Genomic DNA, 17,063 nt, shown 5'->3' on the forward strand with positions numbered 1-17,063 from the left:
CGATTACCGTTTTTACAGATCATCAAGAAAGTACTCTCAACAATAATAAGACTGAAGCGTCACAGTGTTGTTTTGGTCAGTTTACCTGGAGTCTCAGCCGGTGGGCCTCAATGGGAACAACGTTAAGGATGGGAAGTTCCACCACCAGCACTTTGGGTCTGCTCTTCACAAGACATCCTTTTTCAATGTCCCAGTCTGCTCCTTCGAGATAAAGGCCCGAAACAAAGCATCCTGAAAACAAAAAGCTAAACGTCAATCATGTCTTGTGACGCACTCCTGCTTTTTACTTCCCTATTTATCTTAAGAAACGGCCACCGCTCTGGGGTGCTTCGTACCTTGAGTGGGCCGTTCAGTCACCTCTTCTGCTGTTCGATAACTGGTGACCTGAGTGTACAGGGTGGATCGATCAAGAGGCCAGCCGTTCTTCCGACACGTGGCCTGCACTAGAGCTGTCAGGTAGGACTCGGGAATGTGTAATCCGGACAGCCAAATCACGTTGGGTTCTCCTTCATCAACCTAGAAGTTAAACGTAAAACAAACTGTGAAACCTGAGGGCGGCAGACAGAAAGACAATGAAATGAACGTCCAAGTTCAGACAAATGGTCCATTAATCCAAACCATTTAGCAAGGCGCTCCATGTGTGCAGCTGTAGAGCATCACTCTGGCCAAAGGCTGCATGCTCTTACGACAATCATAATGGGCTTTAATTGATCTCGACATTTATGCATAACCTGGCGCTAAGGCTGATCAATGGTGACGGGTCATCCTGTTAGCAAAAACCTCACTTTAAAAGGTGTATGGGCACTAAGAGGGAAACACTTCCTGCAAGAAGACAATGTGCCTGCCCCGTGACCCTTGCCAGCTGTCCTTCACGTCATCTTTAGTTTATTCTTATTAAGCGCGCTAACTCTTAAAAAGACCGTCTGGTATTCATGATGACAAATATAGGAGGGCACCAAAAGCACAGGAACATCATGCAGCACCCACTAAGATAAACACGTGGGGGACTCCAAATGTCCCGGCTGGGCACCCTACTTAAAGGATTTCTCTCCTGCAGCCTGTGCTTCACATCCAAAGGAAGTGTGGCCTGCTACTCTGTACCGTAAATCCTCAACCTCAACAGATTGTAAAATGCCCCATCTGAAAACAGCATAGCCTACCCAGGAGCTGTACTGGTCAAATCTTCTCTTGAAGTGAATCATCCAGTTGCCCAAAGACTTGAGGGTGTCTGGAGCCAGCTTCCTCCAGATCTGAGGGATCTGTCCATTAAAGAGAGCGCGAGCCACTTCGTCCAGCTCATTGCTCATGCCAACCTCTCCTGCCAGAGCCTGTGGTGAACACGTCATAAAAAAGGTCAAGTGACAAATGGTCTCCCACCATTACCACCAGCACAATCTGAAAGAGCCAAGGCACAGGCAGCTTCATCTCTTACCCTCTGTAGCTCCACCAGGGACTTCCTCATGCGCACAATGAGACGGTTGAAGCGTTCGAGTTCTTGCAGCAGCACTACAGTCGTGGGCGAGATGTCTAGGCCCAGTTTCTTGCGAATCACATCGAGGTTGAACACCTTGGGCAGCTTGTTCAAGATGTCCTTAGCCACCTGGCCGATGTAGTCATCCCGGCTAATCCCCGTACCAGACTCTCCTGCCATTAGAACCCAAAAAAATAGCTGGAATCAGGTCTTTTTCCACTCGAGCCACCATTTAACGAGAGCACAAAATGCCCTAATAGGCCATTTCACAAGATGTCGGAATCAAAGGGCCAGTTTTATCCATCAGTGCTGCTAAAGCATTAATGGCCTGCCTGTCTGTCTCGCTTCCAAAGGTAAACTAGCAGATGCTACAAAGGTCTCATCTGAGAGACCCCGTTGAGCGTTATGTTGCAGGGTCTGCTGCATATTGTGGTTTTTGTGCATTACCTGCAGACTCACAGGCACAAATACCTTAACGATGAGGCCTGTTTAAGAGCAGCACCAGAGTCGGGTACTGCCCTGCTGAGAAGAGGTGTCCTATAATGAAGAGGAGGCCGAGCGTAAAAGAAGGAAGAGAGAAGGCATCAATGCTGGGGACACAAAAGAGACTCTTGGGATTTACTGGCATGACATCTGCTGGGTCCTGAATGAATGAGAGGAGCAAAAGCCTGTGAGCGCGCGACAAGGGTGACTGTGTCGTCTGGAAGGGACGCTGTGTGGTGCCGACTTATTGCTTGAATCTCGACAGACGCAGGGCCCTGCCACAGCCAGCTGATGTGGTGCACAAGTGACAGTTTGGTCAGCTCTCCGTTCTCTGTCACCACCTGTGCTGCCAGAATGAAGAGGGAAAAAATCACAAGGAATGGCGCATAGAGAGGTTACATCTGAAGAAGGGCGTGGAAAGACAGCTTTAAAAGAAGTGACGTGACACAGAATGGGGTTTGCTACACGGCCGCAGCACCCAAGGCTCGCTGCATTTATATACATGGAGATTTATAACCGGAATGGCGGGAGCGTTTACTCACAGTCTGTACAAATGAAAAGAACAATTCGGCCGTGTGCTACTGCAACATGTTAAGGTGTTACAGGACCCTCGGAGTCCTGCCTGGTCTTACCTGTCTGAGGCTGCAGCTCAATCAGGTGATTCCACATGTCTTTTGCGGCCTGCGTGTAATAGCCAATTTCAGCATTGGGGTGAAGTCCAAGTACCTGTGGTGTGTTGGCAAGCGGGAGAGACTCGATTTCATCTGCAGAAATACAGAACCAAAAAAAAAAAAGGCCTGCTAAATAAAAATTTGTTACGAGGGGAGGCACTCCTTACTGACGCTGATGAAACCAGGGCCAGCATCCTGTGCAATTTTCCATTCTTATAAAAATACATTTTACACCGATCATTCAAAATGACATGCCTGTTCTGCCATTGGCCAACGTTTCGCCAAACGTCACCTTACCTATGTACACATCCTTAGGCCCATAGTCTGGGATTTTGTAATCGACCTCCTTGTTTTTAAAGAAGTGGAAGGGCTGGAAGGTGTCGAATATGAAATCTCCCAAATATTCATCCATGAAGGTATTCAAAATTCTTCTGTCAAAGCTGTCAATGGCGCGACCTCCATACATCACCTGGGGATGAACATTAGGAAGGAATGAGTAAGGCAACAGCAGAAGAGTGGCTGCCAGTTAACCATTGGCACAGGATGACGTCAGGGTCCAGACATCTGGCGATGTGCTTCCATACAACGAAATAAGAGGAGTTACCGTATACACTCGCGAATAAGTCGGGTCTTGAAACCCAAAAAAACAATCATAAAATCAGACCCCCAACTTGTACGCCCGTTCAAAAATACGACACTTGCATTTTAATTTTTTTTTTTTTTTACATCTTCTTGCCTCACATCAGTTTCTCAGTCACATTGATTTCTGGTGCAGCAGCGCACTTACTAATTTCTTTCACCATAATTTAAAACCAGCTTTATATTTTCTTCCGATTGAACGCTCCATCGTAGATAAGGGACACTCTTACGATAAAGATGTATGAGGGTGTGAGATACACAAAACAGTGCAAACATCGCTTCAGAATAGTTTGTGTATTACTGTGTGGTCACGTAGGCACAACACATAGATAAAAAGGCCGTGTGCTCCGTGGTGACTCTCTCAGGTGGGCATTGGCGTTATCATAATCTCTTGGACCAATAGCGTGAGTTTTCCGCATTCAACTTACACGACTGACATTATAAAATACTGGAAATTATACAGTAAAATCAAGTCCCAACTTATCTGCGGGAGAACTTAAACACGAGTATACACAGTAAATTAAAAATATAATCTTTCACATTTAACCAATCACATTCCCAATCTGCCCTTATGTGATTCCGATTGGCCCCAAGTGAAATCAGCTGTTCCTGCTGTATGACCTACAGTACGTTTTGTTTTTGTTCGTGGCACATGGGGGTCATATTGAAAGAAAGGCTTCTAACAGTGGAGGGTCAACAGCCTCTTACCACAGTGGGTGATGAGCAGACAGCACTGGGCAGAGGAAGTGCTCTATAATATACAGTGGTGTGAAAAACTATTTGCCCCCTTCCTGATTTCTTATTCTTTTGCATGTTTGTCACACAAAATGTTTCTGATCATCAAACACATTTAACCATTAGTCAAATATAACACAAGTAAACACAAAATGCAGTTTGTAAATGGTGGTTTTTATTATTTAGGGAGAAAAAAAATCCAAACCTGTGTGAAAAAGTAATTGCCCCCTGAACCTAATAACTGGTTGGGCCACCCTTAGCAGCAATAACTGCAATCAAGCGTTTGCGATAACTTGCAATGAGTCTGTTACAGTGCTCTGGAGGAATTTTGGCCCACTCATCTTTGCAAAATTGTTGTAATTCAGCTTTATTTGAGGGTTTTCTAGCATGAACCGCCTTTTTAAGGTCATGCCATAGCATCTCAATTGGATTCAGGTCAGGACTTTGACTAGGCCACTCCAAAGTCTTCATTTTGTTTTTCTTCAGCCATTCAGAGGTGGATTTGCTGGTGTGTTTTGGGTCATTGTCCTGTTGCAGCACCCAAGATCGCTTCAGCTTGAGTTGACGAACAGATGGCCGGACATTCTCCTTCAGGATTTTTTGGTAGACAGTAGAATTCATGGTTCCATCTATCACAGCAAGCCTTCCAAGTCCTGAAGCAGCAAAACAACCCCAGACCATCACACTACCACCACCATATTTTACTGTTGGTATGATGTTCTTTTTCTGAAATGCTGTGTTCCTTTTACGCCAGATGTAACGGGACATTTGCCTTCCAAAAAGTTCAACTTTTGTCTCATCAGTCCACAAGGTATTTTCCCAAAAGTCTTGGCAATCATTGAGATGTTTCTTAGCAAAACTGAGACGAGCCCTAATGTTCTTTTTGCTTAACAGTGGTTTGCGTCTTGGAAATCTGCCATGCAGGCCGTTTTTGCCCAGTTTCTTTCTTATGGTGGAGTCGTGAACACTGGCCTTAATTGAGGCAAGTGAGGCCTGCAGTTCTTTAGACGTTGTCCTGGGGTCTTTTGTGACCTCTCGGATGAGTCGTCTCTGCGCTCTTGGGGTAATTTTGGTCGGCCGGCCACTCCTGGGAAGGTTCACCACTGTTCCATGTTTTTGCCATTTGTGGATAATGGCTCTCACTGTGGTTCGCTGGAGTCCCAAAGCTTCAGAAATGGCTTTATAACCTTTACCAGACTGATAGATCTCAATTACTTCTGTTCTCATTTGTTCCTGAGTTTCTTTGGATCTTGGCATGATGTCTAGCTTTTGAGGTGCTTTTGGTCTACTTCTCTGTGTCAGGCAGCTCCTATTTAAGTGATTTCTTGATTGAAACAGGTGTGGCAGTAATCAGGCCTGGGGGTGGCTACGGAAATTGAACTCAGGTGTGATACACCAAAGTTAGGTTATTTTTTAACAAGGGGGCAATTACTTTTTCACACAGGGCCATATAGGTTTGGATTTTTTTTTCTCCCTAAATAATAAAAACCACCATTTACAAACTGCATTTTGTGTTTACTTGTGTTATATTTGACTAATGGTTAAATGTGTTTGATGATCAGAAACATTTTGTGTGACAAACATGCAAAAGAATAAGAAATCAGGAAGGGGGCAAATAGTTTTTCACACCACTGTATATCTATATGTGTGTGTGTGTGTGTGAGTAAATCAGGAGAACGCGTGTACACCAGAGGAGAGTCACAACCTTATTTCTGAAACAGAAGTCCCTTCATCAGCATGCAGCACCTTTCCTTAAGACGTGATGAAGTTTCTAAAAATTTAGGATATACTTATATAAAAATCAACATTAGCAGATTACAATTGAGGTGTTTTTAAATTTAAAAATAAAAGTTGCAGGTGTCTAATGCTGAATTTCATAAATTAAAAGCTTTCACTGCATTGCATTTGATTTAAAATGGCATTTCGAAAGTGCAAGGCCAGAACACCTGCGTGTCATTTCCTGCAGATCGTTTCTTTAGCTGGATAAGCGACGCGTGCCTTCCGTTTAAAAATTTGGTTCATGTCATGCAAATTTTGTACTGCAGACGTTGCATCTCTGCAGTCAGGAGGTTTCACATTAGCATCAAAAATGACATTTGAGCAAGCAGATCAAACCCTAGGAAAATAAAATCAAACCATCATGGGCCGTGGACAGCAAGCAACAAAACCTCCCAGCTCCTAAAAAGCAGAAGTCACCGGGGCTAAGTTCGGATCGAATCATAAAGAACAAAGAATTACGGACTCACCTCTCCTATCAGGTACTTCAGACTCCCCCACGGTATCTTATTGTCGCCCTGTTTGAAGGCCTTGGTCAGGTACGTGTTTAGGATTTCCATGGACACCTACGAGATGAAGAGCGTGTCACTGGTTTATATACCACTTTGAATGGCCCCCCGCTCTACTCCCAAGTGTTGAAGGAGGCGAGATGGCAGATACCCCTGCACGGCGATCTCCGACATTCTGTCTCTCTCCATATTTTAGCAGCCATACTCTCCTGGTGGTGTGTGACTAAATAAACTAAACACTCTTCAATTAAATATTAGATTATCAAAAAGATCTACATATTTGTATGTTTCTCCTTTGAAATAGCTCTGCTGGAATCAAAAGATGACCGTCCATCACAATATGAAGAGATGCTGGCTCATTAAATTGCTCATACTGCCCATCTAGTCATAGCCATACTCATACCACACATTTTAAACATCCTTGATACAACAAATAATAAGTCATGCTATAAATCTGAAAACTACGTAAATAAGTGTTCTGTTTGTAGCTTTGGTCCACTGCCCGAGACATCTGCTTCACATCACAAAGGTAACATTACCAGAAAGTCCGACTCGTTGAAATCATAGGGAACATTCCAGCCAATCTTGCCGTATTTTCTCCTCTCCTGTACGACTGCATGGAAGAAGGCCAAAACATAGACCAGCGGCTTAAACGCAGGGTGGGGGCAGTCCTCCAGCGCTTCATACGAGATCTTGAAGTAGGTTGACCTCATGTTTAGTTTCAGGCCATTGGGGGGCTCTGTCACAACCTGCCACAAGATATGAAAAGGCCAACATTGTCTGAGATCGTTCAAAATGTCAACAGGAGGTGCCAACAGGAGTTCAGTGCGTGAACTTTACAAAGTTACCTTGTCCCATTTCCAACTTTTATGAGGTTCATTTGTACTGGTTGTATTCCAAGATAAACCCCTCGTGAGTGTAGTGTGTGCACACATATATTTACTGGTAGGTGTGTGTGTTTTCAATTACCTTCAGAGATTTTTGGAGTATTCCAACTGGGAAGCCTTTGATTGGATCAGTTGTCAGCCACAGTCGAAAATCAGGATGGGGCCTGCTGACCCTTTCCAGGGCCTTCTCGAGCTCTTTGAGCCACTTCACTAGTAAGTGGCAGTTCTGTAGCATAAGCCACTGACCACGAGCCACTGCGGTATCGAGTAGCTGCAGAGCCACCTGGTCAGAAACACAGAAAGAAAGAAATTCAATCAAAACACGTCAAGCAGTGCCAGGAGTAGTAGGAGTAATCATTGTCAAGCACTGGTGCTGTAAAGTGGGGACATGCCGCCTGTTGAATATCGCATGCACTCCGTGATAATAAGACCCTACAGAGCAATGCGTGCCTCCTGACGTGAGACGGCATCACAGCTCAATGATCTTATAATTAATCTAAGGCAGTGTCATTAACGACATCGGCCCTCTACAATCTCTCGGTGACTGCCCACTGTGCTCGTGAGTGTTAGGGTACATGACTGGGCATGAAGGACTCATATGATGCACCCAGGATTAGAGTTAGGCTCTACATAGTCATGATACATTTTTTAAACCATAGAAAATAAGGATTAATGAATGCACGGGTACTTCATCTTCAAGATTCAGAAAACCATGTTCTCCTAAGGTCTCCTTCCTATGTAACCCAACCCATCATTAATGAAATCATGGAACTTGTGCAGATCTGAATATGGTTAACATATTACACAGCAAATGGAAAAGTAGATCAGAAAACAAGAAGGTTAACATTTTATGAAGAGCTCCTCAAACAAACAGCCGCAGGTCTCACTGGATGGCAGCAGGGAAGCACCTGAATGCAGAGTCACCAATATGGAGAAAGCCATCCTGTAATCAAACCCGGCTGGAAAATCATCTGAGTGCCCAAGTGGGCAGGGAGGGGCGGAGGGCACAGCAGCCGCTCGTTAACTGAGCTCCTCATTTAGCTAGAGAGGATCACACGGCTCAGCATTAATATCAAACCTCTAAAGTTCACCAAGACTGCTGACATGACCTTTGCTGCACAGGTGTCTCCTCATTTTCCTGCTCTTCTGTGCTTTATTTTAGTTCATGTACTGTGAAGAGGTTTACGCTTTTGTCAAGATGACAAACCTTAAATCACAAATAACAAATACGACGACTACTTTGAAAAATATGAATAGTATTGAGGAGGCCCACGTCTGTCTGACGAGCCTGTTTTGTTTGTGTCCATAGAAGAGTAAAATGTAAGCAGGACGACATTGTGATCCGACATAACAAGAAATGAGAAGGACGTGTGAATGAAGGCCACTGTCTGGAGCGGTGGTCTCCAACTCCAGTCCTGAAGGGTCGCAGCGGCTGCAGGTTTTCATTCTAACCCTTTTCTTAATTAGTGACCAGTTTTTCCTGCTAATTAACTATTTCCCTTTATTTTAATTGACTTTTCTTGAGAGTCTGACCGCTGAAATGATTCACATTCTTTGATGTGAAGTGAGCCAACAGACGACCAACTAAGTTGGGGCCGCAAACTCCCACCAACTTCATTCAGTTTCTTAATTTGAAGCCAATTCTTGTTGCTAATTAAACCCGTTATTTAATTCCGTGGCTCTCATTCTGCATTGGCAGACATTTCCAAAACTGTTGATTTTCTTTTTTATGAGCGCTGGCTGTCCAAGTGTTTTATGGACCTGAGCAGATCAACATTACTGAGGCCTTCACCTTTCTTTATTTTCAGTTATTGTGTGGTGGACGCAGGTTGTTGATTCATTTTGTGTCTTAATATTTTTTGGTTGCTAACTAAGAAAAAATAAATAATTCAGGGGCCAGACTCTTAGGTTGTGCATCAACTAAAATTAAGGCAAAGAGTCAATTAGCAGCAAACTCTGGTCACTAATTAAGGGTTAGAATGAAAACCTGCAGCCGCTGCGGCGCTCCAGGACTGGAGGTAGAGACCCCTGCTCTACAGCTTGTGCCACACTCCTCCAGGGCCAGGAATTTCCTCTTTGGTCAAATGGAAACATCCCACCGACCGTCTGACTTGTGAAACTTGTGACAGAGAACTTCCCTCCTGCCCTGGTATCTCTGTGGAATGCAGCGTTAATTCAAAATCCCAAGAGAATCAGAGTCCACTAACGTCCCAGTGAACCACTGCAAGCGGCGGAGACATTCAGGCCATTCATTCACAGAGAATTCTACAGTCAGAGTAGACAAAAGATTCGTTGTTGTGCCAGAATGAAAGGGAAGTCACAGAGAAAAGAGCATCTTTAAATCAAATATGAGAAGGCCTTATTTACTCGGGGCATCTACAAATTACTGTGGCTAATGGAACAAACCTGCAGAAGGTGCGCATTTTCTGGAAGCCCAACTAATGGGCAATATATGTTTGGACGAGTATGGTGACGGCCCTCAGACAAGCCCCATTGGACTGCACGGCCCACAAAAGCTGAAATATTTTGACAGCAGAACAGACTGCTAGACAACACTGTTTCAGTTTTCAATCTTTCCTGATCTGACCTTTGCATCTTTTAACTAGTAGGAGTACAGACTGTTAGACATTAATGTACTGTGGAATCTGCAGAGCACCTTGAATCGTCAGCCTGGGGTAAAGGACACAATTTGTAAACCTGACTGGTGATGTTAAGATTGTCAGTCATGTGTTTAATCCGTGAGAACGCCACTTGGGGAGAGGCCTTTACATTTGGGGTGCATGCTGCACAGAGGAATGATCTTCACCACAGCCCTGACGAGATTTGCAAAATAAAAGGCCAAAAAAAATTAAAGCAATTATACACTTGGGTTTGAAGAGGTCCTCCTCCTCCTCATCATCTCTATCCTCACATATTTATCTCTCAATAAGCGTCTTTTTAGATATATTTCCTCCTTTTCCTACTTATGGGTATCACGGGTGTTTTATAGCAAATTTATACCGTTTGGTGAGCCAAGGGCACCTGGTGTGGGGGATTGCCGTATTCCCACAGGGGTAATGGCTGAGAAGGTGAGCAGCACAGATATAGAATGAACGTATGGATGGAGTGACAATAAAACCACTTGACGTGACACTCAGTTCTGAAGACTACTGTTTGACTAGTCCTGCCCAGCTAGAACATTAGAACAATCTGGACAAAAACAGGCCGTTCAGCCAACAAAGCTCGCCAGTCCTATCCACTTATATCTCTCTATTTTAATAAAAAAAAATCCTGGGACGAGACAAGACTTTTTCAGAGAGAGATACTTTCACGTCCCATGAGACAAGACTTAACCGCACCCGGGGCTGGAAATAAAAGACAAAGAGTAAATGACAAAGTAGAACGTCATAAAGAATTTACAAACGTTGGTGCGATACACAGGCAGAGGAGGGTAGACATAATGGAAATACAGTAAACCCTCGTTTATCACGGTTAATCCATTCCAGACTCTACCACGATAAATGAATTTCCACCCAGTAGGATTCTTTATTTATAAATGGAATATTTTCGCAGTTAGAGCATAGAAAACCTGTTTACTGCCTTCTAAATACGTTTTTTAACATTATTAGAGCCCTCTAGACGTGAAATAACACCCTTTAGTCAAAATTTAAACTGTGCTCCATGACAAGACAGAGATGACAGTTCCGTCTCACAATTAAAAGAATGCAAACATATCTTCCTCTTCAAAGGAGTGCACGTCAGAGAGAGAAAAAAGCAAACAAAAATCAATAGGGCTGTTTGGCTTTTAAGTATGCGAAGCACCGTGCGGGAAGCATATTGTGTATCATTGAGGAATTTTATTTAATACGTAATACGCGCTCTGATTGGGTAGCTTCTCAGCCATCTGCCAATAGCGTCCCTTGTATAAAATCAACTGGGCAAACCAACTGAGGAAGCATGTACCAGAAATTAAAAGACCCATTGTCCGCAGAAATCCGCGAACCAGCAAAAAATCCGCAATATATATTTAAATATGCTTACATATAAAATCCGCGATAGAGTGAAGCCGCGAAAGTCGAAGCGCGATATAGCGAGGGATCACTGTACTAAAATTCGAAAGTCTCAAAAAAATGATACTAAAGATCGCATTAGTGCAAACAAACAGAAATGATTTACTCGGTGAAATAACAGAACAGTGAAAAGAGATCGAATATATTGTTCGGATGTAATCTTTAAGTCAGAGTCTTGTAGATCATCTAATTCGTGTTGCCATCAGGGAAAAGTCGTGTTTCTTCCTAATGAAGAGGCGTATCCACAAGAATTAAAAGATTTGTTGTTTGTGAAAGTGAAAGCCACATACGCGAACAGCAGAGACGCCAAGTTACTGGCATGTAGCTTTTGGGGCTGGGGGTTGGCAAGCATGTGGCAAAGCCCCCTAGTCTTCCAAAAAAACATCAAGTTGAGTTTTGAAAGTCCCTAAAGTCTTACTGTCTACCACACTACTTGCTCGCTTATTCCAAGTGTCTATTGTTCTTTGTGTAAAGAAAAACTTCCTAATGTTTGTGCAAAATTTACCCTAAACAACTGTGTCCACGCGTTCTTCTCATTTCAAAGTCCCCGTCTCAATCCACTGAACTAATTCACCTCATAATTTTAAACACTTCAGTCAGGTCTCCTCTTCATCTCCTTAAGGCTCTTTCCACATAACTCATCCTCTGTAGCCCTGGAGTCAGCCTCGTCGATCTTCTCTGGACCTTTTCTAGCTCGCTATGAGGCTCTTTGCTTGAGGCAGATGTCCCCGTACTGTACAGGTAAAGCCATACATGTGGGCAAACATAAAGCAGCTGTACTGAATATTCACACACTGCACATTTGGCTCTAGCGATGTGGTGTATAACGATAACACACAAGTGAAATTCCTCCATGACACGGGGTGCTGCCGTTTTTCTCTCTTTCATACAGTAAAGTGCCTTCAGTCCCAGGTCATTACTGACCTTGTGCTACCATACTATAGAAAAATCCATTTTTCCTCATAAAACATACAGCTGGAGGTGTTTAGAGTGAGGTGGCAAAGCAGATGCCTTTTTCATCAGTCTTAGATATTCGGCTCTAACTAACCTCATGTGAGCAACAGAACAGATATCTGACTTTGCAGAATTCATTTGTGAAAAAGTAACAACACGCCATGATTCAGTAAAATGCCTTTGATCGGATATTGGAGAACATCCTGCAGAAACTAATGACTTCAGACATTTTGGCCCAGTGCTCCGTACCTCACTGCCTCCACTAGTTACAGTTTCAGCTCTCGTATGATTTTGCCGCAGCGTCAACAGTAACATGTACCACTTTAAAGCCTGCAGATCCACGGAGTTTGCCTTTGGTCTCTTTATTGTCTCTCAGAGCGTCCCAAACCTTGATACTGAAGGACATTTGGATGGATACGCATTCCTGTAAGAATGGCTGATGTCCTGGATGTCCTTTACTTTTCCTTCTTGCAGCTCAATGACAGACTGTTTAGAAGTGACATTATCACCTTTTCAGGACGAGTGCACAGGCCCATTTGTATTTGTTCTTGACACGCTGTCACCCCAAAGCCCTGCGTTTAGACCACGGCCTTCACACTTCCTGATCAGCAGCTAATCAAGTGCACCCCACTCACGTGTGTATTTACTTTTTCCACACATGGCGTCTCTCTGCAGGCCGGCGTATATTTTATTGAGTAAATAATGAAGCTGGTTATGTGTTGTTCGTCACCTGAGGCTACATGGATCTAATTTTCTAACTTGACGACTGTGGTCAGTTATTTCCAGTGAAGTAAATGGCAGCAGGCTCCTGCTTCTTCACATGGCTCTGCCTCTGGGATATAATATAATATTAAACTAAAGGTAATCCTGAGTGGATGCAGTAATTAAAGCTCATTTACATGCAATTGAAAACCAAACCTCCATTTTTAAAATAAAACATTTGTAAATGTGTAGAAAATGGACAACCAGAGACATGCTGAGCAGCGAACATGTAGAAATGTAGTTAGGTAGTCGAGCCCATCTTCACATACCTTTTCCTGTCCTTGTCCCATGGCCAGAAATTTCAGCCGGCTTGCCCCAAATTCGGTCCTTTCTGCCAACTTCATGAGGTCTCCGGCTGGATCGGAGCCAGGGCTCAGAATAAACACAATGGGAGAGTTGGGACTGCTCTGCTCAAAGATGGCATCAAAGCTGATGACTGGAGGCTGAACATATCTGTGGTACGAAAAGGAAAGGAAGCAAAGCTGGAGGGTGAGAGGGCACTGAGCGCTGGATAAAGACATGCCGGGCGATTTGACTCATCACACCAGAGCAGGGCTCCTCAGTCACAGTCCTGGAGGGCTGCAGTGGCTGCAGGTTTTTGTTCTAACCCGGTTGTTTAATTGGAAAGCAATTCTTGCCAATAATTGAATTTCATGGCTTGTTGGTTCTTTAACTCTGCCATGTCAGGTCATTCTCATATCCTAGATGTTCTTCCCCTTTCTAAGGATATCACCCAAATGATGTGAAGGCTAAAATGGAGGAGTAATTCTCGGTCCTTCACTTTAGTACATGATAAATACACACAAGTGTAAATGGAAACAAGCTAAATGGAGAAATGCTGGTTTCTTTTGTCACTTGCATCCAATTGCTGATAAGAGGTGTAATTAAAAACCAAGAATACAGCTGTTTAAGGCTAAAATAAGCGATAAGGGTTCAAAATCTTAACGAGTGAGACAACTAAAATGAAGCTGAAGTGTCACTTGAGCAATAAGTGCTTCGTATTAAACTGTTGGGTTGGAACAAAAACCTGCAGCCAGTACGGCCCTCCAGGACTGTGATTGAGGACCCCTGCACAAGACAGTTTATGGAAATGACGATGCACGTCTAGAAACACAACACTTGTCTGTGAGATTTTTATCTTAGTTTAAGTATTAAAAAGCCACTGATGACCTGGTTTTATAACAACAAACCAAAACCTGGAACAAAATCCTGCAGCCACTGTGGCGACGTTCATCACCTTTGCCTTGCACCATACGAGGTGTGATCATAAAGTCCGGTGAATGTTGATGCAGAGCACCAGCCAAGAGCAACGCCAGCTCTGAAGGTCCATCCTAGAGCCGAGTTTGTGACCAGTTTCAACTCATTTGATTACCGTCAGTCGTTTGTGAGCCACTGTTGAGTTCAAATGTTTTCCAAGTTTGTTGTTAATAACGGATATCGAGCAACACATTAACATGAAATTTTGTTTCAAATTGCAAAAAGCTCAGGAACCCCATCAGATGTTAAAATCGGTTTATGGTGACACTGCCCTGACAATTAAGACCGACTGCAAGTGGTTTGATCGATTTCGTAATAATGGATCTGACTCGGTTGAAGACAAGAAAAGATCAGGACGTCTTTCAACATCAATAACTGAGGAAAATATTGAAACGGTTTCATTCTTCATCACGACAACATTCCTTGTCACACATCCCTTCCAGTACGACAAGTTCTGTCGAATTAAAACATTACGCTGTGTCCGCATCCACCTTATTCGCCGGATCTGGCACCGTGCGACTTCTGGCTGTTCCCTAAACTGAAAATGACCATGAAAGGCAAACGATTTCAATCCATTGAGGACATCCAGGTAGCCATGACAGCCCAACTAAAGACACTCTCGAAAGGAAACTTCCAGAACGGCTTCGCAAAGTGGCAGGAGCACTGGGATAAGTGCATTCGAAGTGGAGGAGAGTATATTGAGGGAAATCTTTTACTGCAATAAACGTTTCTTTTTTAAAACATTCACTGTATTTTTTGATCACACCTCGTATGTATGATACAACACTGTGTGATGATTCGCACCGCCATCTTCGGTTTGCACACCACATTGCTTCACTGATGATACTAAAGGCCTTCTGCCAGGTGACAGACAAACAAATGTGATGGGTGACGCTTACATGTCATGCAATGGTAAAGTCTGATGACGTCAGCCTCACCTGCAGAGATGTCAAAGCCGAGTTAGAACGGCAGGCTCTGCGACGGATCAAACTCCTTACACGAAGTGGCACCACCAATGCCGGTGTCTCCTCTCCTGATCGTGTGGCGCTTTACACACAATGGGTCACACTGTAATGGTCACACCTCTCACACCACAGTCGTTTCCAAACACATCAATACATCAGGTACTTTTCATTGATTAACAGGAAATAAAACAAGACTACAAATGATGGAGACGTATATTTCAAAAGAGACCGCATGAAAAGATGAAAACCAACGGCTTTATGAAAGCAAAGCTGGTGGAGAGTCGGTAGGCCTGCTGCTCCCATCTTGTACCTTTAATGTACTTGCAGACTCATGAATTGTTAACGCTCCTTTGAAGAAGCTCCAATAAATGGTTTAAGTGACTGCTGTTACCATCCATGGTGCCACCTCGGCACTACTGTTCATTATCGGCGCCGGTCTGACGGCACAATCTGAGGACTCGTGTAAGAAACCAACTGCGTGATACGGCGCATCAGCACAACTTGAACAATTGTGCGATTGGCTTGTGTTTGTCCTTTTTCTGGAAACAGATCTTAAACATTGTAGAGAAAAGCCAAGCAAAATGACACCTTTTATTGGCTAACTAAAAAGATTACAATATGCCTCGAAAGCTTGCATATTATAATCTTTTTAGTTAGCCAATAAAAGGTGTCATTTTGCTTGGCTTTTCTCTACATTCATAATGGCTAACACGGTACAACACCCTAGTACTACTTAAACATTGTAATAAAACAACTGCAAATATCATACACGGATTCATTTGAACACCTTTTATTAGGAATATTATTATAAATTGAACAGACTGGGGGCCCACTAGCGGCGCAGTGCTTGAACGTCTTGTTTTCCACACGTGGGGTGTTCTCTGTGTTTTCTACGGCCTACGTGTCCGTGTAGCTGGTGATTCTAAATGAGCCTCGTGTCTGCATGAGCGTCAGGCCCCCCGGCACCCCGTTTCAGAGCCACATCTGATGGTAGAGATGCACGGCTCCACCATTATAAACATTTCATTAATTCTTGTTGCACACATGGGCTGTGTCGACAGCCTCCCAAATCTCACACCATTAGCACAGTCCTGCTAAACCCCTCTATGGCCGCCGTCTTCTCAGTTACAAGTTTCTGCTGTTTGGCCAGCGATATTATTGATTCTGTAAATTCAGACTGACAGTGAAAGCATCTGTGCTCCCTTATGTATCTAGAAGTGTTGTTCATCAGCCAAGGCTTTCCAGGCAAGATGGTAATAATTCCACAAATGGACCACATCATCATCATCTATCAAGAATCGCTGCTTTATATTAACTATGTCATATAAATGGATGGTATTTGAATGACACAGAAAATGACAGCGTCTGCCGACAAAAGCCATATTCATTTTGTTGATGTGTTCAATTATGCCTGGACATTTATTGTGCCACTTATCACAGCTGAGCTTGTGAAATTAACCTTTAGAGCAAAAACACAAAAGCACCTTCTGCCTGTTGCCAGCGCACAGTGAGCACGAGTATTGCTGGTTTCCACTGCATTGCTTAAAAGGCTCTTAATGTCCTCCATTTTATGGCCGAGCCTGAGCGGCTGCTGTCTTTCAGTTACTGCGGAGTGACTCGTCTCTTTCAAGTGAACACCACTTATTTTTTTTTTCTACCTGAATTTTAAACACCAAGACAACAAAACCTACAGAACTTCAGTTTGAATGAGATTTTTAAATGGAACAATGTGACTTTCCATCCCACTAGCTTGAAATACCGCATATACTCGCAGGTAAGTTCTCTTACGTATAAGTCGGGACTTGATTTTAACGTATAATCTTCGGTATTTTATAATGTCGGTCATATAAGTCGAATGCGGTAAACTTGCGCTACTGGTCCAAGAGATTATGATATGCTATCGGC

General features: G+C 43.5%; 1 protein-coding gene across 1 annotated transcript in view; it reads right to left on the minus strand.

The window, feature by feature from the left end:
• dnah10 (dynein axonemal heavy chain 10) overlaps positions 1-17,063 on the minus strand; it is a 112,071-nt gene that overhangs the window by 2,093 nt on the left and 92,915 nt on the right. Inside the window, exons 66-75 of the mRNA XM_051921587.1 lie at positions 13,206-13,389; positions 7,254-7,454; positions 6,824-7,033; positions 6,246-6,341; positions 2,923-3,094; positions 2,587-2,718; positions 1,433-1,644; positions 1,161-1,328; positions 336-516; positions 86-231 (exon numbers count right to left, since the gene is read on the minus strand). Coding sequence (XP_051777547.1) covers positions 86-231; positions 336-516; positions 1,161-1,328; positions 1,433-1,644; positions 2,587-2,718; positions 2,923-3,094; positions 6,246-6,341; positions 6,824-7,033; positions 7,254-7,454; positions 13,206-13,389 — 1,702 coding nt within the window. The remainder of the gene's footprint in view (positions 1-85; positions 232-335; positions 517-1,160; positions 1,329-1,432; positions 1,645-2,586; positions 2,719-2,922; positions 3,095-6,245; positions 6,342-6,823; positions 7,034-7,253; positions 7,455-13,205; positions 13,390-17,063) is intronic.

Source organism: Erpetoichthys calabaricus, chromosome 18 (genome assembly GCF_900747795.2).
Source record: "Erpetoichthys calabaricus chromosome 18, fErpCal1.3, whole genome shotgun sequence".
Lineage (NCBI taxonomy): Eukaryota > Metazoa > Chordata > Cladistia > Polypteriformes > Polypteridae > Erpetoichthys > Erpetoichthys calabaricus.